Genomic DNA, 24,661 nt, shown 5'->3' with positions numbered 1-24,661 from the left:
CTTTTTTTTTTTTCAAGGCCATTTCTATGCTTTATTTTCGTTTTTTATGACATTTAAAACAGGCATCACATGGAATGAGCATGAAAAGAAATCTTGATCCTCATTTCAGCCTGGCTGGGGCTAATAATCCTTTCCCATGGCACACTTGACATTCGCCTGGGAGCCCGAAGCGCCCTGAGAACAGTGCCACTAAACAACTCCAAATAGCAGAAGTAGCTGAGTGGGGAAGAAAATTTGTCTAGCATAGGGAGATAAATTTTAACCATTTTTGGGAAAAAGAGGCTGAGGATTTTAGTGAGGGTGGAAAAAAAAGGGGAAAAAAAGGAAAAGAAAAAAAAAAGAAAAGCCCCGCTTCCTTTGCACAGCGGGAATAAAGTGAGTCTTTCCTGCTTTTCCGAGGCTGGATTGGGAAGGAAAGCCCGGAAGGCAGTGCGGTGCACCGTGCTCCCGGGGGCTGCGGCGGGGGATCCAGCGCCGCGCGCGGGGCTCCGGCGGGAGCTCTGGCCCGCGGCGCCGGGTTTTGACGGGCAGCCGGCAGGGCTGGCCCGGGTGTAACGCCCACACTCCGCAGGAGTGGCTCCGCACGGCGGGTAGTTTGCAGAGCAGCGTCCTCGGGGGAGGAAACGCTGCGGCGTCGCTGGCTTTACCCGGCAGACGCGGCGATCGCCACGGTGCCGTAACCAGCTCTCTGCCGGGCTCCCGAGGCTGCTTCTGCTTTTATTCTTTTTTGCAGTTTTGCATTTGCCTTTGTCTCTCCCTCTTTTCGCTATTTCTCCTTCTCTCATCAGCTGCTCAGACGGTGGCTGCTGGGTGTCCCAGAGGCCCGTTTAACCTCTGTTGAACTGCTGAGCTGCAAGCCATTGATCTCTTTTCAGTGCTGTTTTATCTGTGGCTTTGGAGGTGCTCTGACCCGCGCTACCTGCGAGCGGGTGGCAGAGCCCAGGCGCTGCCGGGGGCGTGCGGGACGGGGCTCTCCGTGCAGGGGTTAGACAGGGCTCTGCGACGTTCACTCATGCCTTGATCTTCTTCGGGAGTTAAAGATGGAAAGTCGTGCAGAGAACTGAGCAGTTGCTCTAGCTGCCGGGAGGACGTTGCTTTGGCAGCAGTGCCCGAAGCCGTGGAGCGGCGGCTGCTCTCGTCTGCGGGCGGTGGTGGAGGTAGGCAGGAGATGCGTCCGCCTGGGAAGAGGAACAGTCTGCGAAGGAGGCCAGGAGGGCGACCGCAGTTAAAATCCCCCGTTAGGCTCTGTACGGCTCAGGGGAGCAATTTGTGTGATTCAAGGGAAACTTTCAATCTGTTTCTAAATATATATTTTGACAATTTCTCAGCAAGCTGATGGCTTGCGGGGGTGTTTCTAAGGGAAAGGCTCTCTCACAGCTTTGTCCATGGTCGCGTGTTGTGGAGCTGAGAACGTCACTGAGAACGTCTGAAAAGCCCGCTCCAAAATCCAGCCTTCGGAAATCCGCTCCGGATGCTGTTTGTTCCCATTTGCTGCTAAGCATTTTGCACTCTTTACCTTCCTTCTCAGCTTTAAGGCTTAGGGGAAAAGATAAAACTCAAAGCCTCGACACCACGGTGGCCGTGCCAGCAGCGTGCAAGGGACTCGAGAGCCCTGGCTGCACCAGCTGTGTTCTGGCCTCGCTCTGTCATGCACGTAGTAGGGACACGAGCCCAGTAATTTAAAAGAAGAATTCACAAGGAGCTGATTTACACAGCCCCGTTCCTCTGCCCGGGATGCTCCGGCTGCAGAGACCGAGCCGAAGGCTGGCACGACGCGGGAGCCGGGTGGCACTTGCTCTCGGCCCATCGGATCGCGCCTCTAACCTGTTCTCTCCTTCTCCCCACAGGTATGCGAATACTCGTCACCCTGCTGTTAGATACTCTGCCTATGTTAGGCAACGTCCTCCTCTTGTGCTTCTTCGTCTTCTTCATCTTTGGGATTGTCGGTGTGCAGCTCTGGGCAGGGCTGCTGAGGAACAGGTGTTTCCTAGACAGGAATTTTGCAATGTGAGTATAGCCAAAACTCACCACCTTTTTCCTCCTCCCTCCCTCCGCACTGCCGGAGGAGCAGCGCAGCGGGGAGAGCCTCCGGCGGGGCGCAGCCAGGGCCGGACTCTGCCAGCCGGGGTCTCGGTGGCCCTGGCACAGGTCTGATCCCCCACCCCCACCCCAGACAGCAATGCAGAGATTTTTAGCCATTTTCTTTCTGTAGCACTAAACTTTAACTCTTGCGCGTGCCGTGAGGCCGAGACGCAGCTCCATCCTCGTGGCCTGCCGCCCTCCTTTCCGACTGCCGCGTTCGCGACCTGTTTGCATCCCCAGGGAGCCACTCTAGCAGCCCCCAGGATATCCCCATACACCGTTTGAACGATTGACCGCTGCCAAATTCACCCTCGTGCTTGACTTGCTTTTTGGCACTGCTATATCTTCAAAGATATGAAAACCCCGCAGATGCTCAGGGATGGGGTGATAGATGAACACACGGGGGAAACCAGACCTGAATTTGGGAAAGCGAGTTAGCGGGAGGCCCTTGGTGCTCTGAGCAGCCGGTCCAGAGCTGTCGCCTCTCACGCACACCAGAGGATGAGGAACTGAGCTGGTTTTAAGGTGAATCTTTCATGAGCTAGTTGGCGGCATAGCAACGACAGGCTCTGTTAGCTTTTTTTGTTGCTGCAGCTACCCCGCGCCCCGGTGAGGACCTGGCTGTGCTGGGCTGGACTGAGAACAGTGAGAGATGGGACAGGATTGGGCAAGGCATTCACAGGTTACTGTGTGTCACTGGAAATACAGGTTTCAGATGCTGAGAAGAAAAGAAAGCATGTGACCCAGTAGAAACAGTCACCCGTGAGCCCTTTTTCTACCATGTTCCCAACTGTACAGCTTCGGGGAGGTGATCAGCACACCGTCTGCCTGCATGGGGTTAATTAGGTGGAGTTTGCACACTGTTACAGGCAGCGCTCTCCCTTCTACCGCGACATAGAAATGCTGTTGAAACACACCAATGCATTTTGTAAGTGCACTAAGGTAAGAGGCATGATGTGAAAGGCATTAGAGACATTTGTACATCACGCTCGGCCTGGGACAGGTGTCAGGGGGGTGCAACACATTCAATCGCCTGCTCTGCCTGGTGCAGCCTCAGCCTTTAGTTTTGGTTCTATCAAGCCAGGTAATCACATGCAGCAGCTCCCCTACCAGGCCCAAGGGCACTAATGAGCCTTGACTGCTTTGATGAGCCTCACCTGGAGCCCCCCACCCCCTGCCCATGGCCCAGGAGCTCCTTTTAAGCCCAGCTCTGGGCCTTCAGACTGTTTTGAGCTATGCTGTAGGTGCACCCATGGTGTTTTGGGATGAATTTTGAACCTGTTTTGAAGCCTTGTCTCCAGTCCTGGCTCTAGCTGGGCTCTGGATCTGGTTCGTTGCTCCCTGTAATCCCACTTTGTGATGTTCAGCTGAGGCTGCTCAGCACTTGTTTGCATGTCTGTCCTTTTCTGTACCTCTTCAGAGGCCCAGGGTAAGGGTGCACCTTAAAAGCCCATGGGCACAGCCAAGATCAAAGCTAAGTGCAGGCTGTTGTTGTCTCTGCAACCTACCAGGGGAAAGGAGCTCTGCTTGATGGAGGAAGTGCTTCCAGAAAGGCTTCTGTTGGAGAACAGTGAAGAGGTTGGTGGCTCAGAGGTGAGGAAATGCCTGAGGGCAGCTAATCAGGGCAACTCTAACTCTGTAACAGGAGATACAGCCTCTAATTAGATCTGTGTGAAATCACCTTCTATCTATGTCTTGTGCTGGGTCTTAAAGAAGAGCAGAGATCATCTTCCAGCTGTGTGCAGGTCCTGTTCCTGCCTCTTGCTGATTAGTCCTGTGGCCTTTGGCGCTCTGGGCCTCTGTACCACAGACAGTCCCTGATGGTACTTACTCATCTCATCAGAAATGCTGAAAGGCAGAAAATGGATGAGTCTGCAGCTGGAGTGTGCTTTTGCCCTCCACCCTGGTGCTGTGACCTGGTGTGCTTTCTCCTGCACCAATGATGGATAGTTCACTGGTTGCTGGGACTACCCATCACTTGTGGAATAATCACCAAGCTGTCATTTAAAAGCACAAAGAGCAGAGTTAAAGCTGTGCTTGGGTGATCATGTTGCCAGTGCACAGTGAGCAGGCACAGTGCAAGGGCCGTGTTTTGAGCGTGTGGAGTGCAGGGCTATGATTAGCTTTGGAGGGGTCCATCTCTTCTCTTTAAACAGGCTGCTAAAATGCTATGTGATTTCCTGCAAAATGGAGCCTTGAAAATTAACCACAGGGGGATCATTTGCTAAGTACAGATATTAACCAGCTCAGAGAAACCAGGCTATTATGCAATGTCCATTAGCAGCATCAAAGGCATTGCAGGGTTTTCTTATCAAGGTCTGAGTCCTGGTCACTAAAGGCTAAGTGAGGCTTCCTGTGTTAAGCCTCAGGAGCTATATTTGAAGAGGCAGGAGATTTGTGAGGTCTTGTCAGGCAGAAGAGAGATTTTTTCCTCCCTGCTTTGCTGCAGCTCTGTGCTGCTCCAGGGCCTCTCTGGCAGCAGGTGCTGGTGGGTGAACCCAGGCGGCCGTGGGCTGGCCCTCGCCTGCACCCAAGCCTTGCTGTGGCGTGCTGGGTGCCTGCTGCAATACGACAATCCCTCTCTTCCCTGCTATAAGATATCTCAAGCTGAGGATTGGAGCTTAGTTTGAAAGTTTGGAGGAATCCAGATGAAACCATTCCCATTTTCTCTGTCCTTCCTGATTCATTTTCCTGAGTCTGTACTTGCAATAAGGTTCACCCTCGTGATGGTTGTTACCACCCCAACAGCAAGTGGTGTAAGGGGGTGATGTGGGTATGTCAGAAAAGCGCTTCAGGGTTACTCCTGCCTGCTACTGCACAGACAGCCCCAAATTCATAGCAGTTGTCCAAACTAGCAGTTCCTGCTGGTCTGTGGTAATGTCACCTGCCTGTGAAACACAGTGCGAGCCAGCCGCGGGGTGGGTGGGAGAGGGTCCTGGGTGCGCTAGTCCCTCTCGGCTGCGCCAGGCTGCCATGCTTGGCGGCAGTGCTTGCTGGCCCCAGTCATCCATCACCCAGCCCATTCCAGAGAGAGCAGCCAACAAGAACAAAAACAACAACAAACCCTTCACGCAGTGGATGCAGGATTAAAGTTAAGCTCTGGTTTTGGATGGAAGTAAACACAGCAGAGCTCTGCAGGGAAGTGGGAATGAGATGCTGGTCATCTGCTTTTGCTTGCCAAGTCCTGCTAAATCTCAGTGTTGTCTTCAGCCTCAAAACATTCACCAGCCCTTCAGCAGGCCATTGGGGGCCAGAAGACAGGCCAGCACCCTGTGCCTGTGCTGGGAGGTTGTGTAGGCAATAGCCCTGGTTGAGATTTCCTTACAGCCCTGGAGAGTGAAAGACCAGACACTGGGTTCACTGTGAAGGCTTTCCTTGGCGTTGGTGTAAAACCCTCCCAAAGGGAAATGGAAGTGCTCAGAAGTAAGGGCAAGCGTTTGGACAAAATCCAGGGTGTCAGGTGAAGAAGGGTCATATCCCCAAAGCCTTCCTGGAAATAAAACAAGTGTAAAGGAGCTTGAGTCCAGCTTTTGATATGGCGCATGTGTCCTTGCGTCAGAAGGTTTCTGGGCTGTTCAGCTTCACAGCAGGCATCAGATTGCAAAGTGACCTTGATTCTGCCATCATTTTTGTTCCAGTGAAATTTTTTTATACCCCCTTGAAAGGTGGCCACTTTGAGTAAAGAAACTATATTTAAATATAGTATCTTCTGGTGGAGATGTAGGAACTTCTCTTTGAAAGTGCACTAGAAATATCTGCTTTCTTGTTCTCTTTGAGAATTGTATTGTTGCGATGCACTGTCATGTTGGAAAGACATTGTTTTATTACGAGCTCTCTTTTAGCAGTGTCTTTGAAGGAATTGCAGGCTGAGAGTTAGTAGGATTTTGCAGCATAGTGAGTTGAAAGGCAGTAAAGTGGAGTGGGTCATTGCTGTTCAGTGCACTTGGAGAAGCTGTCAGCTCGGTGGTCAGTGGTGGTGCTTCAGGGGGCTCCTATGGTTCAGGCACCTCTTGAACCCCCCCAAGGAGTTTGCTGGCCAGACAGTGTTTCCCATGGTGTTGCACAGCCAAGAGCTCCTGTGACAAGTCATAGCAATTTGGTACTGCGTAAGATCACAGTGCCTTTTGGGAGGAAATGCCAGGGAACGTAGGTCAGGAAAGAGGCACCTCAGCCATGAGATGCAGAAGTGCATCTTCCAGGAGGTGCTCCACAGCACAGTTGGGATGTGCAGCATTTCCTGTATCGGGAAAAATCTATTTGGAGACAAGATATAGCAAATGCTCTAAGTAATCGGTTTAGTTAAAAGCTTAGTTCTCTGCTGAGCAGAGATCAAGAACCTTTTTGATCTTCCACTAAATATATCTCACTTTGAGTCTTCCTGGGACTTGCATCTTCCTCAGGCTGGAAGCTTGTTTGTGCGCAGTGGCATGTCCCACCGAGGCAGGGGCTGAGGTCCTTTGTACCGGCAGTGCTATTTTCCTTTCCCTGATAAGAGCAGAATAAAGCAGCGAGGAGCAGCAGGATGTTGTGAGGATGTTGATGTGTGTTGTGTGTGAGGATGGTCTCTACCACTACAGGAGTGAGCACAGGAGAGCCCTGACAGTGGGAATGGGGGTGGAATTTCACGAGGGCTCTTTGGTCACACTGCCAGAGGAAGCCTCACTGCATATGTGTGAGAAGGGTGAGTGTCACTTGCAGTTTATCTGTAAGATCTTCAGGACACTTACCTTCCTCGCACAGCCTCTATGGCTCCCTCCTGCCAGCAGGAGTTGCTATCACTGTAAATAAAAGAATTGGGTCACCCCCAGCTTGTCTGGGTTGTTGCTGCTGGGGCCACTCTTACCTGTGTGCTGTTATGTAGAGGAGCATTATCCTCCTTGTTGGAGCCTTTCAAGGAACTTGATGGGTTGGAAGCAGGAGAGGGAAGAGAGCTGTGAAGTGTTTTGTATTTATCTAATGCTACAGGACAGCTTTAATGTGAGCACTTCAGTCTTAATTAACTCCGTACCTGCTTGTTATTGTACTGCCTTTGGCTCTTTGGGTTTTGCGGAGTTGCAAGAAGGCACATACAGCCAAGGCAGACAGCTCTGAGTTTCTGAAATGTACTTCTGAGTGTTGCTTAATTGCTCCTTGTAGTATCACTCTGTGCTGGTCGGTTTGTCAGCAGGGTCTTCTCCAGAGAGCAGCCTCCTTGGAGGGAACTGATACTTCTTGGCGCTGAGTTTCCCCTGCCTTTTCCTACCTTTCCTCTTTCCATTTGCTCCTTGGGAAGCTGAAGGCTCTCAGCACTGTGGAGGGTTGTCCTCAGAGCAGGCACTGTGCTCGCCTTGCAAGTGATGTCCCACGTGGGGCGATGGTGCTGGGTCAGGCCTGAGGCTTGGGGGCAGATGGGGCAGGGAATTGTTCAGCGCCTTTTTGCATAGGAAAGAACAGGCTTCCCCGCTCCAGTGCTGTCGTTCCTGCACGTGAGCGTACCCAGGAGCTGGGATCACGCCTGAGGGGGGAAATATATTACAAAGCTGCTGCAAGCCCAGAGAAAGATGTGCACTGGGCAGCTGGCCCAGAAAGGGGTGTTAATCCATTCTAATATGATAACAAGATCCATTCTGGGGCTTTATTTCTCGTGTATTTTCCCCTGAGTGCAAGGGTCTTGCAATTAGTGGATTCATTACCATTAATAAGTTATTCAGACTATGCCTGTCAGCAAGTAATAAGGAAGTCAGATTGGCCTTTCCTGCACATGGAGGTAGGTGGTCTTGGCAGAGTAGCATTCGTTTATTTTGTGGATATTAGGGGTTCTCACTCTCTAAGCAATGCTTCTTGCTCCTCATCCTTGTCCTCCCTCCCTCCCTTCCTTCCCCTTTTTGGTTTTGCCAGCTAGTTCTTCAAATCAAGAGACAGAGAAAGATCTTACATTTGCTGTACTTGTGGTCAGTTCGTGTGTCTTTTCCCCACTAAGTTTGGGGAAAGTGGAGTGCTGTGCTGGCATGGACTCCCTTGCAGCAGGGTGGATGCTCATAGTGTCTCTCTGTGCCCAGGGCAGTACCAAAAGGTGAAAGAGCTTGAAAAAGACTGGGCAGAAATCAGCCTTGATCTGATTTGGGGTTGATTTTAGCCTGTTGTGGGAAGGACTTCCTTTCAGTTAGTGATTTTGGGGGGCTTTAGTTAGTGATTTTGGGGGGCAGGTGGAAAAATAAGCAAAGCAAAGAGCAGGGAAGATTAAAAACCAGTCAGGCAGCAGCAGAACTGAATCAGGCCTCATCAGTAAAGCTGTACTTTATTCTGCTAGTTTTATTTTCCTTCCACAGTTACCAAAGTGTGGTGTTCCCTTGGCTTCTCCCAGAGGGTCTGTGCCCAGATCTTCCCCGCGCAGCCTGTTAAATCACAGCCCAAGGCAGAGTGTCTGCAGGCAGTATTTCTCCTTCAGCCCAAGGCTTCCTAAGCTGTGACTCACGGGCAACATGCAGCCTCTTAAGATCTGCACGTGTGGCTCATAAAGGGCCATTCCAATTACAGTGTCTAGGGAATGGAGAAGTGTTGCATGAGAGGGGAGCTGGTCCAGTTGCTCCCCAGCCTGGCGGCATGCCATCCCTGGAATGACGCTCCGGGTACCCCGACTGAGTACCGACCAACCTGGCTGGCATGCTGCTCTCCAGCTAGCTGCATCCGCAGCCTGCTGCCCAGCTGGGGTGGATATATCGAGAGATTAGCAATTGCCTCTGAGGGCTGAAATTAAGTTTAATTTTGGACAATGAACGTGTATTAACAGTCGGGCAGCTGGGAGGGCAGGCAGCTGCAGACTCGCGTGGTGCGCTGCATGTCGGATGTCTGTATATTGCACTGCAGCGGGAGACACGGCTCTCAGGGCAGCTCAAGTCTGAGGGCTGAGTGGAGCATCGTGCTTTTGTGTCAGCCTTTCTGTCTGAACACTTTTTCCATGGTCAGCGTTTTTGGCACAGGGTGTGTGTCTGCATCTAACGACGAAACTGCTCTCGGGAAAGGAGCTTGTGCAGCCATAGCCACTAATTATCCCGTTATCCCTCCAGATGGTCCCTCTCCCTCTGCAAGTCCAGCTTTACTCTGGGTAGAATCCTAATTACCCTGGCCCACGAGCTACAGCATGCTGAGCCTTCCCTTCCCTCGCTGCTGCCGGAAGCTGTTAGTGATCAGGAAATTCTTGCTGCCGGTGTTGCAATAGGGTGTTGCTTCTATGGCAGTGAAGGAAATAAGTTTCTGTTGAGTTTCACAGCTCTACCTAGCACTGGAGCAGATTTTCCTGGATGATCAGTTATAAAAGTGTGTGTCATCTGGAATGGCTCATCCAGATTGAAGCCTTGGCCAGCATCGCTTTAAGAGAAATTGGAGCAAGTGATGTCCCAGATCATGAGGGTGTGCATCGTTTCAGGGTTGCAGGCTATCTGGGGGTCTGCAACTTGCTCTCCCTGCTGCAAGTGCCAAGTTTGTGCACTGAGCTGCCCACCCAGAGGCAAAGCCTTGGGTTTTCATATCATTTCACACTGGGATTTGATGAGCGTCGTAGAGACCTGTGGTGCCTGAGCTGGAGGTCCAGATGCTTTGGTGAGGAGGTAGCTACAGACAGACATGTCTCCTGCCATCACCTTAAGGACTCACATAATACTGCTTTAGCTGTAACCCATGAGAGCCCTGGTTTTGAGAGTGGTGAAGGCATCTCCCTGGGAAACAGGTCATACACCAGTGCTGCTTTGCTGTATGAGGCAATGCACAGCGGTCGAGGCTTGGCCTGCTCCTGCGGGGTGCTGGATCCCCCTCACCGCCGCAGGGTACAGAAAGCTTCGATCGCACCGGGAGAGGGCCGGCTGCCTTCTCCTCGCCGCAGTGCGTGGGAGAGGCGCTCTCCCCCGCACTGTTCCCGGCAGACGGGTGGAAATCAAGCTGCCAGAGCAGGACCTGTGGAGGCGGAAACTGGCCTGGGACTCGCAGCTGGGAGCTGAGCACCTCGCTCCGCTCGCGCCGAAGCGCAGGTGCCCGACCCCTGCCTGCTGCTCGTGAGCCAAGAGGGGCTGCTCCTCCCGCGTGCCTGTTACCCTCCTCCCTCTTGTTCTTCCCTCGTGTCCCCTGGCTGTCTTTGCGCACAGTCTGCAGCGCTCCCAGGCACATCCCTGCGCCTCGGTGCATTTTAATGCTTTACAAGCCTCCGCAATACCTCCCTCCGTGCAGCAAACTCCAGCAGCTGTAGTATCTGATCTTCTAGCAAACGCAGCACTAGCACAGTGCTCGGTCTCTTCTTCAGCTTGTTTTATATGGAAATTTTCCTCCAAGCAAAACCAGTTCATGGGAGGGGAAGGAGAAAAATTTTAGGCAATCCTGGAGGAAAACCTTTTTTTGGAGTTTTTCTTGATTGTCTCTTGGATCTAAGACAATAGAAACTGGGGAAAAGATCTTACAGTTTTGTCTAAAGGTGTGAGACCACTGCACATGGGAGGGGAGTAACTGGCAAATAAGTTTAATCACCAGTGACTCCTGCCTAATTCATGCGACTGACTTGCGTATTCCTGAAGCTGGGTGAACAGTCAAAACTCATCTTAAGCAATTCCTTGATGGAGGGAGAACCAAATTCCCCAGGAAAGATTGTTCAGGGTTAATTTTTCCCTCAGCTCAGCCCAGCAGCATTTGCTCCCTTAAACCCTTCTGAGCAAAGCACTAACTGCACTTTAAGGAGAAAGCAATCCCAAGCAAACATACAGAGTAACAGCAGCCTGGCGATCATGAGAGCCAAATTTATTCAGCAGTCAGGAACATTCAGAAACAGCTAAAGGTACAGCTGTCCTGTCTGGAAGAATTACCTGCCTATCTTCTACTCGTATCTTGCTTGGTCATATAATTTCTGCTCTGCCTTTTCCCTTATCTCCTGCCTGATTACATAGCATCTTAGATCCCTGCAGCTCTGAATGTAGCAGATAATCTGCTCTAGGACTTTGCACCTCGTTTTGAGCAGCACTTCAGCAGTGTGAGTGCCAGGGGATCTGCACAAATACTAATCAAACAGCCCGAAAAGTCCTGGGCTCCGCTTGCTTGCTGATTTGCCCCACAACACGATTTGGGAAGAGACACACCCCATGCTGCAATTAGAGCACTTGCTTATCGTAGATGCACAGAGCCATAAACTTTGTCCAGGCCTGTTAAACCAGATCCACAATAAGCATACAGTTCCTGTTAACATGGGCTCTTTCTTTTCTCTTGTAAGTACAGGACTTTGAGATGGCCTGTGGTTAGGTCTCTCCTTGTTGAAGTTCAGCTCGCTCATCCTGGAGATGTGCTGAGGGGAAAATTTATTGGAAAGCTGCTTTGCTTTCTGCTTGTTTGAAGTGTGTTCTGAGCATCAGAAGAGCTATCCTACACTCCTGAGTTGGGAACAAAAGTTACCAGCTCTAGGTATTTTTGGAAGCACCCAGGCTGCTTTTATAGTGGTTTCCTCCATTTCCCACCTCTTCATACCTCCTTATTTCACCTTCAGTCATCTTGGCAGCTTTAACTGAAAGATCCCTGGAGCCTTACAGTATGTTGTAAGCAAAAAGCTGCATAGGTAAGGTTGGGGCTGAGGTCTCAACTGAGACTTATTGCCCCCAGTGTGACAGGGGAAAATGAGAAAGGAATCTGCAATGAGGCTCTGAGGTTGGGATTTCTTGGGCAGAAGGGAGCCACTTCCAGAGTCGGGCAGTCTCTGGAGCCTTGTCCATCTGCTGACATGACAAAGGCCTTATTTTTGGCAATAGGAAGAGGCAGCAGCAGTGAAGTTTTGCTGGCTAACGCTCTGAAGGAAACTAAGGAGAGCAAGCAAAGACTTCCAGGGGAGGAAGCCAGGGGGAGAGAGGTGTCTTTTTCCCCTTATGTTTCTTCATTGACGCTAATCCTGCCAACCGCATGTGAGCCTTCAGACTTTTCAAGTGTCTGCAATGCATCCAGTGCAATCCAATGATTGGTAGTGTATATCTGGAAGAGTGTTTGCTCGCATCTTGCTCTTCCTAAGCTGCTTCATGTTCTGAGCTGTGGGTGTTGGATTTGTGCTGCAGGATGGCTGATGCACCTGAACCAGGAGCAGGAAGCAGAGGCTGCTGGTGGAACAGGGGGTACCCCATTCATTCTCACCCTTCTTTCTTTCTCCTTCAGGACATACAATCTTACGTTCCTGCATCCATACTACCGGACAGATGAAGCGGAGGAGAATCCGTTCATCTGCTCATCCCATCGTGAAAACGGCATGCAGAAATGCTCCAACATCCCAAACAGGAAGGAGTACAAGATGGAGTGCACCTTGAGCATGGACTCCTACACTCCAAGTTTATACAACCCTGACTTCAGCAGCAGGAATGCCTGCATAAACTGGAACCAGTATTACAATGTATGCATGGCAGGGGATGTAAACCCACACAACGGAGCTATCAATTTTGATAATATTGGCTATGCCTGGATAGCTATTTTTCAGGTAAGATTTTCCTAAAGATTTTTTTTGTCATCCTATGCTTGGAAGGATTTTGATGGATGCATCAGTGGTGAAAAAAACTTGCTTGCACTAGCATGAAACTGCAGATAAAGATACATCAAGTAAATGAATTGGACAACCTGCAGAAATGCTCCAAGAGCGTATTTGGAGGGAAGAAAAGAATAGTCATTTTTTTAGTGCCTTTTAAAGGAGGGAAAATATTTCTTAGTCTGGCAGTTCTAGTGCTGCCATTCAGACAGATAAATCCCAAAGTGGAAATAAGGCAAGGGTTTTTGAGGGTTAATGTCAATTATCGATTGCTGTAGTATCAAGTATTGTCTCAAGTTCTTAAAGGAAGACTCAATATTCTGAAACATAGGGTCTGGCTTGATGATGTGATTTAGCCTTGATCCTAGAATTACTGGTTTATATGGCTTAGCGTGGTATGCTGCAGGTAGGAATAGCAGACTGTTCTGGCTTGAGTGAATGTGAAGAGCTATGTGCTTGTGTGGGGTTTGAGTCTTTGATCCACATGTATGCTGTCCATCATCGAGTTCAGTGTGCTTCTGGGTCAGATTGGTGGAATCTTTACATATTGTAGGTAACAAAAACTCTTTAGCAACTGAAGCATGTCCAAAGTATTTGTAGTTCTGGAACATTAGACAAATACTAAACACAGTATAGGAGCCACTATCTCTTCAGGTTAGTCTGTTTGAAATGATCTGTGTACCACTTCCAATTTTTAATTGGTACTTTCTATTATTTTAGCATGATTTTTTATGCTTTCAGCAAGACACTGTTTTATTTAGTCATCTTGAAGTGTAGGTGATAACTATTCCCAAATGAAAGAATCAATCTCCTTTTAGTTTTGCTGATGACTAAAAATTACACATTCTCAGGTCTAACGTTCTTTTCTGAACATCTTTCTAGTTCCATAGTGTGAACTTAACTTCTAACTTTCACCTGGGAGTTGTAAGGGACAATTGCCTGCTCTGAGCATTTTGTTTGCTCTCATATTGCCACAGAAGCACACATTGAATCACACTGTTGTTGCTGTCAGAGGGTGAAAACCAAATTCAGAAAGGTTCAAATAGATCCCAGGCCTCTACTAGGTTTCTTAAAAATGCTTTGGTACCTGCTTGGAATTAATGCCTAATGAGAGGAGCTGCCATGGTAATTCTGAATATTCCTGACTGGTAGTGAGTACTGAATAAAGGAAGGAGGGAATCAAAGCGAGAATGCTAGTTACTCTCTAACTTTTTTTTTTTCCTCATATTGCATCTCTCTCTAATAGAGCTTAATACTTGGTGTACATACTCAAGAGGTCCCATCTGGCTCCCACCAGTGGGCAGCAAGGTTCTTTCCAGAAAACGGCAGAGGCTAATTGGTTGCAGAATCCCTGTGCTTGTCCATTAAAAATGACCAGGTGCATCTTTAGGGGTCCTGCTTCCTTTTTTACTTCCAGAATCTCTCTGCAGGTTGTAAGCTTTCATTTCATACAGGGATTTCATTGCATGGGCATCTGTAGTCTGGAAGTGTACAAGTTTAACCCAGGAAGAACTCACCAGCCACACCAAACAGTTGAACTGATTACTTTGGAAAGAACAGAGTATGCCAAAGTTAGATATTTTATCCAAAGATCACTTGACGTTCTGCTTGCAGATGCCAGGAAGTTTATGCTTAGTCTTAATGCTGCTTAGGCCATCTAAATATTAAAAAGCATTTTCCAGCCAAGGACTACTCTTACATTTTTATTCCATTGAATGCTTTCACTCTAAGCTTTTAGAAACTGAAAACAGTATTACGCCAAGTAAAGAAGTAGTTACTGGGAGCAAGGTGATTACTTAACTGCTCTACAGAAAGAGTAAAGTATTACTGCAAGGAATTAGATACTAAATCAAAACAATTGTTGTAAGCAGAGAGCATTTAACAAACCTCCTGAGTTGTGCTCTCCTTATATTTAATATCTGAAGATGGGTAGCACAGGTCAGCAGTTAGATAAGACCTCGAAGTAATGCAGAAACTAGAACTGATCGTTTTAGTAGTCCAGGAACTTCCCTGTGAACTGGTATTGAATTACTGGGTAGAAAGCATTCTGCTGTCTCCTCGATGAGACTAATCCAATTGCCCTGATCCCTTCTGGGGAATAATGAATATGCAGTACTTGTTTGCAAGAGTTATAATGGAGGACTGAACCTCATAGTCTGGCAAGCCTCCAGTTTGCATAATGGCAATCTTAGGACTCAGCTGGATAGATCATCGTTCATGATTTATCCCAAATGAGTCGGAAACTTAGCATGGCTTAAGAGCTATCAGAAAGGAGGCTGGAGAAATGAGCCCCACAAGTGAGACTGGAAAGGAAGCTTGTAAGTGCAGTGACTGCAAGCCATTCTCAAAGTTTCCAAGGGCATGTTTTTATACTGTGCCAACTGCACAAAACCAAAGCCAAAAGCAGACTTTAACAGGAAGATCTGAATGTCTGTATTCCAAAACATCCACGTGAACTCTGTGCCAAGGCAGGAGGCTAGCAGTATGGCCAAGACAAAAGAAGGAGCAAAACGCAAGCCATCCTGAGGGTAGAGGAAAGCATTCAGGAAAGCACGTGGTGTAATTAAAATTCCTTTCAAGGACCTTACAAAATGACACACGAGAAGGAGTCTTAGAGACCCCACAGAATTCAGAATAGGAGGGAAGGGAAGCTGGAAGGCATTCAACTTCATGGTAGTAATCCTAAACTTGCGGGTAACCTGGCTCCTGGCAGTAGGGCCCACCAAACATGAGATGTGTTATTGACTGTCCGAGAAGTGTAGGTCAGAGGCTTCAAATAGGAGACCCAAGCCAGTGCAAACAAAGTCTTAAAGTAATAAAGACAATTGCTGCATCCATGGGTGTTTGAAAGGATAATAATTCCTTATGTAATCCTGCAAATGATTCATGTTTCGATTCCCCTCATTTGTTGTGTAATAGGCTAATTCATGTATATATTTGTTAGAAAGGCACATTCAATGGCAAATTATATGAACTAATTAGCTTATTACAGAGTAAATGAAAGGAGATAGAACCTAAATTAACTGTGAGGTTTGGCATGATATTAAGATCCCTTTATTGCACATGAATTTGAGCAGCAACAATAAGAGCAGTAATTACAGGTATTGTCGCCCTGCAAATGATGAATTACCCACCTAACCAAAGTCCAATTTAATATGAATTACCAACAGAGTCTCACTGGAGCGACCAAAACACTGCCGCTTTCCTGTCCAGCAATGTCAGTGTAGCCAAGCCTGAGTGCAGAAACAGTATTGTGAAAAAGGGAGGTTGAAGGGGGCTCAGATAATACAGTTTGGGAAGAAAAGATGATTTAGCCTACTTTGCAAACTACAGAACCATTGCTTGGATCACTTCATGCCTGACTTGCAGAAACGAAAGACCTACAAAAGCACCTTACACTAAGAGGCAAAATTAGCGAGGTAAAGTTGGAATGGCCATAACCATCTACTAGGCAGAACTAAAGAGACATCTAGAAAACAAACTGTTCTTCTATACCTCCTTCCAGGATGTAGTTGGATGGACTGAACTTAGCAAATATATAGGGAGTTTCAGAAAATGCGCATCCTTCAAGCGGCAGGTTTGCCTGACAATTTGAGGTGGCTAGGAAGATGCACCTGATAACTGAGTTACCTTTTCCATGGCTGCTTCTCATATGTTGTATTCCAGAAGTCGTTACATTTCCTGAGAGTCTTCCTTAATGAAGGACTCTGGAAATTAGTCCTTAGCGGCTCTCAGATCCATGACTCTTTCTGGTTTATGCTTTTTTTGAGTACATATTGCTTCTATGAGGCATTGCTGTAAGAAGACATTTCAGTTAACAAGTTAATGAAGTCATACCAGTAACATATCTCTGGTCCATCATCAGAAGGCCCTAGCAAGGGAATTCTCAGCGGAGACTGTTTTGCATTCAGCAGCCCCCTTGCTGCTGTCAAAAAAACAGGGGAAAAAAAAGGCTGGTTCTGTTTGCAAGAGCTGAAGACAGCCCAGCAGGCAAACAATATGAGAATGCCCAAGAAAGGAAAAGCCAAATTACCTTCTCGAAGAAAGATGTCTTGAAATAGAGAAGCATTAAAGAAACCGTCACCTGCAAGTTTGCTGTGTGATCTTGATTGCTCACTTAGATGGAAAACTTCTCATTGCACCTGGTCTCATCAAAGCCAAACATGTGTTACAGCCATGAACATGCAGATGACCAAGAAATTGCCCTGCTCAGGGGGAAAAGAAAGAACGAGTTTGGGGTGGGAAAGTGTGGGGGGGGGGGATTGATGCCGCCAATTTCCTCCTTTGTCCTTCTGGGATACTTTCTTCCTAACTTGATGGCAGGTTGCCGCTGCCAGTATGATAGCAGGCAGTGAAAGCCAAATACTGCTGGCCACCTCCCTCTTCTGTGCTCCGTTATGTCAAATAAGCCCCTGGGAGATTCCAGGAGTTATCTCAATCTAATCAATGATTTATTAATTTTGACAGTGTGCTGTGTGCTGATGAGGAGCTCATTTTGTCTCCACATTGCTGTCTTTGCTTCTGCAGGCATCGGCACTCCTGCTAGCTGTGCCTGTGAATGGGTCAGCTGAAGAGATCCAGACCTTGGGGTCAGACTTCAGGTTCAGAAAAGGGAAGGGTCATTTGTCCCATTCCTGTGCAGACCATTGTTCAGTGCCCTGATCTGCTCCACAGCTGTTACCCACCTCACATTGTTTCAGCCTCTGTGATGACTGAAATCCTTCCCTGAGGAATTTTCCCTCTCCTGGAAATCCTTCAGCTATATTTGTAATGGGAACCACATCTTGCGTTTGTATTAGAGGAAAAATGACAGGCACTTCTCTGCAGTTCTGCTATGGCCGAACAGGAGAATGAGCCTGGAGTCCCTCCTAGTCCATCCTAATATCAGTCAGTTAAGAAGAGGTCCTCTTTGAGGAGATGAGACACTAAGCCCTAACATTGCTTCCTCTTAGTATAAGCATAAAAAGCCACCCTAGAACCTACTGACAGGACAAAACTGGCAGGGTCATTTCTCTTGGTTCCTACTCACATGTTTTCCTGTTAGCAGGGCTCTCACCGTGATTAGTATAAATACAGACCTTTTTTGGCCTGTTTTTCTTGCTTTGTTGTTGGGACACTTGGGTTATATGTCAGGATACTTCAGCCAAGTTTCATTCCAAATGACAACTCAGGAGTGGCTACCCCACAGTCTCAAGAATCTGCTGTGCCTGGGAGGTTACTGATATCCTTGCTTGCTTGTCTGCTATCACCTCTGCTTTTTCAGTATTTGCAGATATTTAGGGGAACAGCTGAAAAGGTACATTAAAGCAGAAGGGAGTGAAAACACCTGAGGCTTCTAATTGCAATTGTATTTCTGTGTGCAAGGTAGTTTCGTGGGCCAAGCTTTCCAGAAGCAGCTGTCATACTGGATGCCTGTTTTTTCAGAGGATAAGTAGATAATTTTTTGGCCAAAACGTTATACTTTTTTGGTCAAATGGTTCATTCTATGAACTGGATATGTGTGTCAACAATGCTTATCTGTGCTGAATTTGGCAAGGAGTTTTGGCTGGAGGTGGGGAGTTGGAAGGAAGGAATTCAAAGTTTTTCATTTCCACAGTTTCAAGATAGTATTTCATCACTAGACTTGAATTCATTTTGCATCACCAAAAATATTTTATTCTAAATGATGGATTTAAGTTTTGTGGGTGATGTTTTTTTAAAAAAAATTTTGGCCAGCCAGCTAAACATTTGCTGTATTTGAAGAGCTTTTACACTGATTATTCAATCTAAAAACATCCAGCCCTTTTAAAGCACCTCAGAGTGTGTGCCTGAGAGGAATGCTTTTGAACAATCCTCGTTGTTGTTTTGAAAGCTAGAAGGATTTGCCTCGTAGAGCACAAGTTGGAGAGGCCATCCTGACTCCAGGCTTAGGCCCACAAACCTGTAGTAGGTACTGGGGGGACCCCAGTGTTGCACAGTAACCTGCTGCAAATTCTGTGCCTTTGGAAGGGTTTAATCCTACCTCAGAATTGCAGATTCCTCTGTTCAGAGTTGAAAGGAGAAAGGTGCCTTCAGAAAGCCATGCCTAAATCTGAAGTGCAGTTAGGTGATGAAAAAGCTACTGGTCTTCTGAGGGATGTCAACAATATTACAAGGAAATTTCAATGTGATTCAGTTTAATTGCCCCAAAGCTGCTTCGTGATCAACTGTTGTGATTGCGCCATTGCAGCATGAGCTGTATCTAGCATACACATCTCCCTGGGACTAAAGCATAGGTTCAGCTCCCTTGTGCCCAAAGACAACGCACGTTCTTTGTTTCCAAGTCCCACGTGCTTGCCTGCAGACTGTGTGGAGCAAGTCTGTTGAGACAGATCCGTCCCGAAGAACGAGAGAGACCCCCCCCCCACTCCAATCAGTGGGAAAGCCTAGAGGTCAGACCTGAACTGCACAGAACATGTTGGTTGTGCTGTATTTCTGCACAGAGCATTATTTGTGCTTGAAACTGTGCATCTGTTGTCCCTAATTGTCTCTATAATTTGAAACAAGGTGTAACAATAGGAATAAGAAAAAAAAAAATCCTTGTTTTTTCCGTTTGGGTCAGTACCTCAAACTACTTTAGTGTTCCAGACAGCGATGGCTGGGGAAGAACTGTCATTCATCTATAATTGCTATATGGAGCACTCATCTGTAAACAAGGATCTCACTTTGGCTTAGGTTTCCTTCTCATTGCAGATGCTTCGCCTTTCAGCTTTGCTCTGCTATAAAACTCTGATTTATGGCTTGCTCTATGATAATGGGCTCATTACTGCTGAAGTTAAACAGTTAAATACATTCCCTGTGCATAAGATACTTTACACAAACAATGAAGACAGGATAATTATCACAGTAAATCAAACCTCATGAATATGGACTGAGATGTGATTTGTTATAAGCAGCAGTTGTCTGAAATCAGTGATGTTTTTGCTATTGGATTAGGATTTTGCATTATTTAGTGCAAAATGGAAGGGAGCAGCTAACCTTTCATTTGCAGCAAAAAATGTGGAGTTTTGATGTAATTTTTAAGCTCTTGGAGATTCCCTTTTGAGAGGTTGTGGGCTACCAATACCAGCATCAGTGACATGTCCAACTTTATCACACACTGGCTGCATGCTGCTTTCAGGATCCACTGTAAATTGGTAATGCTGAACAATGATCACCTTTAGATTGAACAAATTTGAGAGGTTGTCACTAATTCAGGACAAATGCAAGGTTTCACACTTCCCTTCTATTTTCTGGTTTGCAGGGTCACTTTTCAGAGCAGATGCACACTTTGCAAGGCTCCCAAGCTGTAAAGAAGTGGCTAAAATTGCTTGGCAAAGTGAGCAGGCCCCCAAAGTGAAAGGAGAAACATCTATTCAAAGTATATTACTCAAATATAATAAAACCTGTTTTTCTGACCACAGAGTTTACTTAACAACATGTATCACGAGGAAATAATTAAAATTATGAAAGTGACTTCAAAAATGTAGTTAGTGATTTGATTAGCTGCCAAGTACTCTGCATACGGAAAAGGAATACTCTGTTATTCACTGGTCAGTCAGCCAAATCAGTGTGTCCCTGAAAGGGCAAAATACACAGATAAAAGGCCTTCAGAAATGCATCCTGAGAGCCTTATAAAACTTACTGAGAGCACCACAGCAATTAATGAATTCTCAAAATTTATAGTCTCATTGGATCTTGTCTTGACACGATTTATTTTTTAAAAAAAAAAAGATCACTTTAGGACGAGGGAAATGATGAGATAGAGGTATGGGGAGGGGGGACAATAAAACCCAAATAATCATGGCAGTTGTCAGTTGCTGTTCAATTTGCCTAATTGATTTTGATGCAGGTGATATTCACCTTGTCCCCAATGGACCCAACTTAGACCAAAAAACGTCTGAGCGCTAATTATATATGTCAATTAAGATGAACACTTTTTATGCAGGCCTCAAAATGCTTTGGAAATGTGTGGGATTCTCTATATCGTCTCCTGATTCAGCCAAGCAAATGTCTGCTTGCGTTGAACGAGGAGCTGCAATTCTGAAATCAGCTATCAAGGAAACCTCTCAAGCTATCAGCGCTAGGCTTTTTAGAATTTTTTTGAGCAGAGTAGAGGATGATAATTTTGGTGCCCATACTTAGGGAGGATGTCTCTACGAGTGAAGTTTGTTCATGTAATCATGGATATGAAATCTTGCCATGAGAAAGATCTGGCCTCATGGCTAAGCTGCAGTTTAGTATGCTGTGTGTTCAGCTCTTACGATCTTTTCAGCTTCACTTCACAAAGTAATTTTCCAAACTTTTTTCCATTGATTAGTGGCACCTTCAAGTTGATTTCTGTCTGCTGTAGTCCATCTAGCACTAACCATTGGTGCTTTATAATATACAGAGAATAATTTGGTGTTTAACTTTACTAATTAGTTTGGATTGTAGGTTGAATTGTTGTGCCTTTTTTTTTTCTGGGTGATTCTTTTTTCTTCTTTCTCTTAATTGGCCCTAAAGCAAAAAATAACCTGCTCTTGAATGGATTATAGCCAAGAACTTGCAAAAATTTTGGCTGAGTGCAATGACAAGGATTTTTATGGTGAAAGCTTCTTGACATAGTAAAAGAAATTGTTCTGCAGAGACTTTTCAGGTGACCCCAGAAAAAACAATGTAAACTGCCTGTCTCCCTGGGAACAATGAGGAGGTCTAAGTTAATTGCCAATGTCTTTAATCTACATCTCCCTTGTGGTTTTCATTCTGGAGTCTTAGATTGATTCTGATTAGCTTGACTAGAAGACCTGATTTTGTCCCCAGTAATGCTACTATAAATCAGAGGAACATCTTTGTTAGAGCAGATGAGATTATTGTGGCATGAGCAAACCAAGAGAATCAGAATCACAACAGAAGATTTTAAAAAAATCTGATTGTCCATTCTCATCCTGCTCATATTAATGTGATGATTGGGGAATGCGTGGATGGTTCTGAGCCAGAGATCAATGAAGTCAAAATCTGTCTTTCCATTCACCTGAGTGATCTTTCAATTAATCCCTTGCACTGATGGAAGGGAGGATCAGACACAAGACTCAGAGCTTTAGTACTGAGCCACGTAGGTGTTAAAGGGAACTGAATGATTTATCCCATTCATTTCCCTGCTGTGCAAGAGGTAATGCACTGAATGAGCAGCCAAGGAGAATTGCACTGTGCATCATGCAGGATTCCCCCCGATTAGAACAGCAGCTCTGTTGTCTGCCCAGAACCTCAGTCCTTTGAAGACGCAAATTCTTTCCTCGTGCTAGGAGGACAACTCCTTTCTCTGTGGGTCTGCAGCATGTGATTACACTTGGCAGCACCCTGTAGGACAACCTTGCCAATCATCTTAATTGAATCTTTCAGCTATTTCTCTGCAGCTGCTGATTTTAGTATGCCACGTATCTTGCACATCGTTTTCATCAGAGTAGAATTAGAAAACGTGTTTCTTGTTGCCTTATCTCTGTTGATAAATAATTGTATGTTGCATTTATTTATTTATTGGAAGCTTTGAACTGGTACATTTGGAAGGGCTGTTTAACATGTCTGTCTGTGAACAACCATGAATTTTAACAGAATTTAATTACTGAGAATGGATTTCTGAGATTGGAAAGCACAAGAAAGGTGCTCCAGGTCCTTGGAAGACATCTATAAAGGACTTGGAGGGCCAAATGTTTAAGTTGCAGTCGACTAGATTAATCAGATTGGAAACCCAAGAGAAGAGCAAGTTGTCCCTGCTTAGTGAAGTAGGTGATATTACTTTGTGTGCCCCAGTGGAGGAGCTGTAGGAAAACAGTGCTGAAAAATACATCAGTGTTCTTGGGAAAATAGTTCTTAGCTTTTTCTCTGAGTTCATCCAATATGGGAATAAATGTCTAAGATCAAACTCTGTACTGTACCAGTGAATTTTGCACCAATGCAGTTGCCTTTGACTTCCTTCCAAAAAAAGTTAATTCAGTTCATGGTGCCTAGACCAGCTGTTGGCAAATTCAAAATACCTAATTTCCATTTATATCAAGGCCTTGCTGGGAGTTGAATTAGGATGAGATGTTATTATTTATGTTATTAATTGCAATGGGATGTTAATTAGGTAAAAAATACACATTTAAGGTTACTTGCAGCACTTCATAGGACAACACAAAAGAAATCCTTAACATAACAAGAATAGGCTGAAAAATCATAGACTGTTTTATTTCAGGCAGGTGGTCATGCGTGTGTGTCATCCTCCATTTCTCTAGAGCTATTTTATTAAAAAAAAAAAAAAAGACAGATGTCTGTGAGTACACTCTCCTACAGGACTACTAGAGCTCTCTAATCCTCAGCAGCTTAGGAATCCTTCCTCTAGGTACTGCTGCATTTATACTGGGTGATGAGTCCAAGGATGAATCCACAAAGATGCCAAACAGGAGAACAAAAGCCCAGCGGTCTGTTTATTCCTCCCATGTCCCTTTGGTTTACAAGTGAGTAGTAAATAATGCAAATTCTAATTACATCTTAAATATTCTGGGAGCTGGATGAGCATTTTCATCCCTCCAGAGAAGGAATGTGGTGTATTGATTGATTCTCCTTGAAAATGCTGTCTAGCATGCAAGAAAAAACCTACAAATGTTTGCTTGGCCCTCGCTCTTGGCTCAGCAGCTGTTTCCCAGGCAGGTGCTGATAGTGCCTGCAGAAGCACAGCAGCAGAGCAGCCCTCAGGTAACTCCTTTTGCAGAGAGGGTTCTGTGTTTAATCGTTTTAATACATTCAATTTGAGGATTGCCAGCCAAACGCAAATTCAGTGAAGAGGTGTATCCAATATGTTTTGGGTCCCTAGGCTCATTTTTCATCACCAAGTGTAAATGAATGGAGCACCTGTTACAGCAGCTGTTGCAGCCTAAGTCTAAAAGGCCCATCTAAACAGAGCAGGGGAAGGTGGAAGACAGAAGGGAACTTCAAACAGCACTGAAAAGACAATTTCTTAGGTAGCTGGCAGTGATTTAGTTTAGCATTGTCACCTGCCAACTTGATCTCCTTGGTTTCTCCATGAACAGCTCAAGCATTGAGTGCAAGAGATGACTGTCTGCCATGCATGGCCCACATGTGCAAGGGACATGGATGACAAGCTTTGGTCTCCATAAATGTTTCAACCGCATTAAACAAAAGGCAGAAAATGGCAGTTTGGGTTTGACTGCTTGTCCGTTTCCTACCACTGAACAGAACTGTAACTGCCTGCGTCTGCCCAGACAGCTTAACCTATTCTCGGATTCCAGAGTGAAAAACGTTGCTTGCATCCACAAGATACACATCTGCTGTTGAAAACCACTGACTGATCTGTGGGGTTTGTGTTGACCAAAAGCAATGCCTTCATTTTTCTTAAATGCATGCTAGGGAAACCTAGCATTGCTTTCTGACATCAGTGCACTGCCAGCCAGCAAGGAGGATGTGATATGAAAGGTTATCTAATGTGTGCAGTGAGGAACATGAGGAGGGTGCAATTTGTGTAAATGCAGCCAGAATGTCCTCAGACCTGATTGCTCAAAGTCACTAGCAAAGCTGACAGTATAACAGCTGCAGAGACAATTTTTACCTGCTCCCTGGCAGACCATGTTTTTTGGCTTTAGAGTGGGATTGTATGTGCCAGCTTGCGGCAGACATGGTGTCAGCACTGAAGATGGGTTCCTGCCTGCCAAGCTGCACTGTGGGTGTTAAGTTAGGCGTGCTTGAACGTCTGAAGTGAGTTTGAGAACTTACTGGTGTCTCTCTGTAGACATCGTTATAGTTGGCTTTACAGTGAGAGGACTCAGGAGCATCTCTCTCTCAGCATCCATGAGCTGTGTGCTGGTGCAAGGTGCTCTGACAGTCTCAGTGTGGACATGTGTACTGATGCTTGTGAGTAAAGCAGTGCTTTCCCCTTGCAGATGTCATGTGCCAAAGATCCATGCTTCTTTCAGCAATGTAGAAAAAAAAAGAGAAAGAAAAGTGTGGGTGTAGGGATCATAACTGCCTTCTCTGCAAGTGTTTCCCTCTGATGCTCCACGTGTGAAAAGAAACTCATCCATTCACTGCCTCTACAGG

The 24,661-nt window shown here is 46.3% G+C and overlaps 1 protein-coding gene across 4 annotated transcripts in view; it reads left to right on the top strand.

Annotated features, from left to right (window-relative positions):
* The window catches only part of CACNA1H (calcium voltage-gated channel subunit alpha1 H), a 221,701-nt gene that overhangs the window by 101,045 nt on the left and 95,995 nt on the right, over positions 1-24,661 (top strand). For all 4 annotated transcript variants that reach the window (XM_062588649.1, XM_062588647.1, XM_062588651.1 and 1 more), the window contains 2 exons: positions 1,848-2,007; positions 12,232-12,547. In XM_062588649.1, the coding sequence (XP_062444633.1) occupies positions 1,848-2,007; positions 12,232-12,547 (476 nt within the window). The remainder of the gene's footprint in view (positions 1-1,847; positions 2,008-12,231; positions 12,548-24,661) is intronic.

The sequence above is a fragment of the Rhea pennata genome, chromosome 15 (assembly GCF_028389875.1).
Source record: "Rhea pennata isolate bPtePen1 chromosome 15, bPtePen1.pri, whole genome shotgun sequence".
In the NCBI taxonomy this organism is placed as follows: domain Eukaryota; kingdom Metazoa; phylum Chordata; class Aves; order Rheiformes; family Rheidae; genus Rhea; species Rhea pennata.
This window is presented reverse-complemented; position numbering and strand designations above follow the sequence as displayed.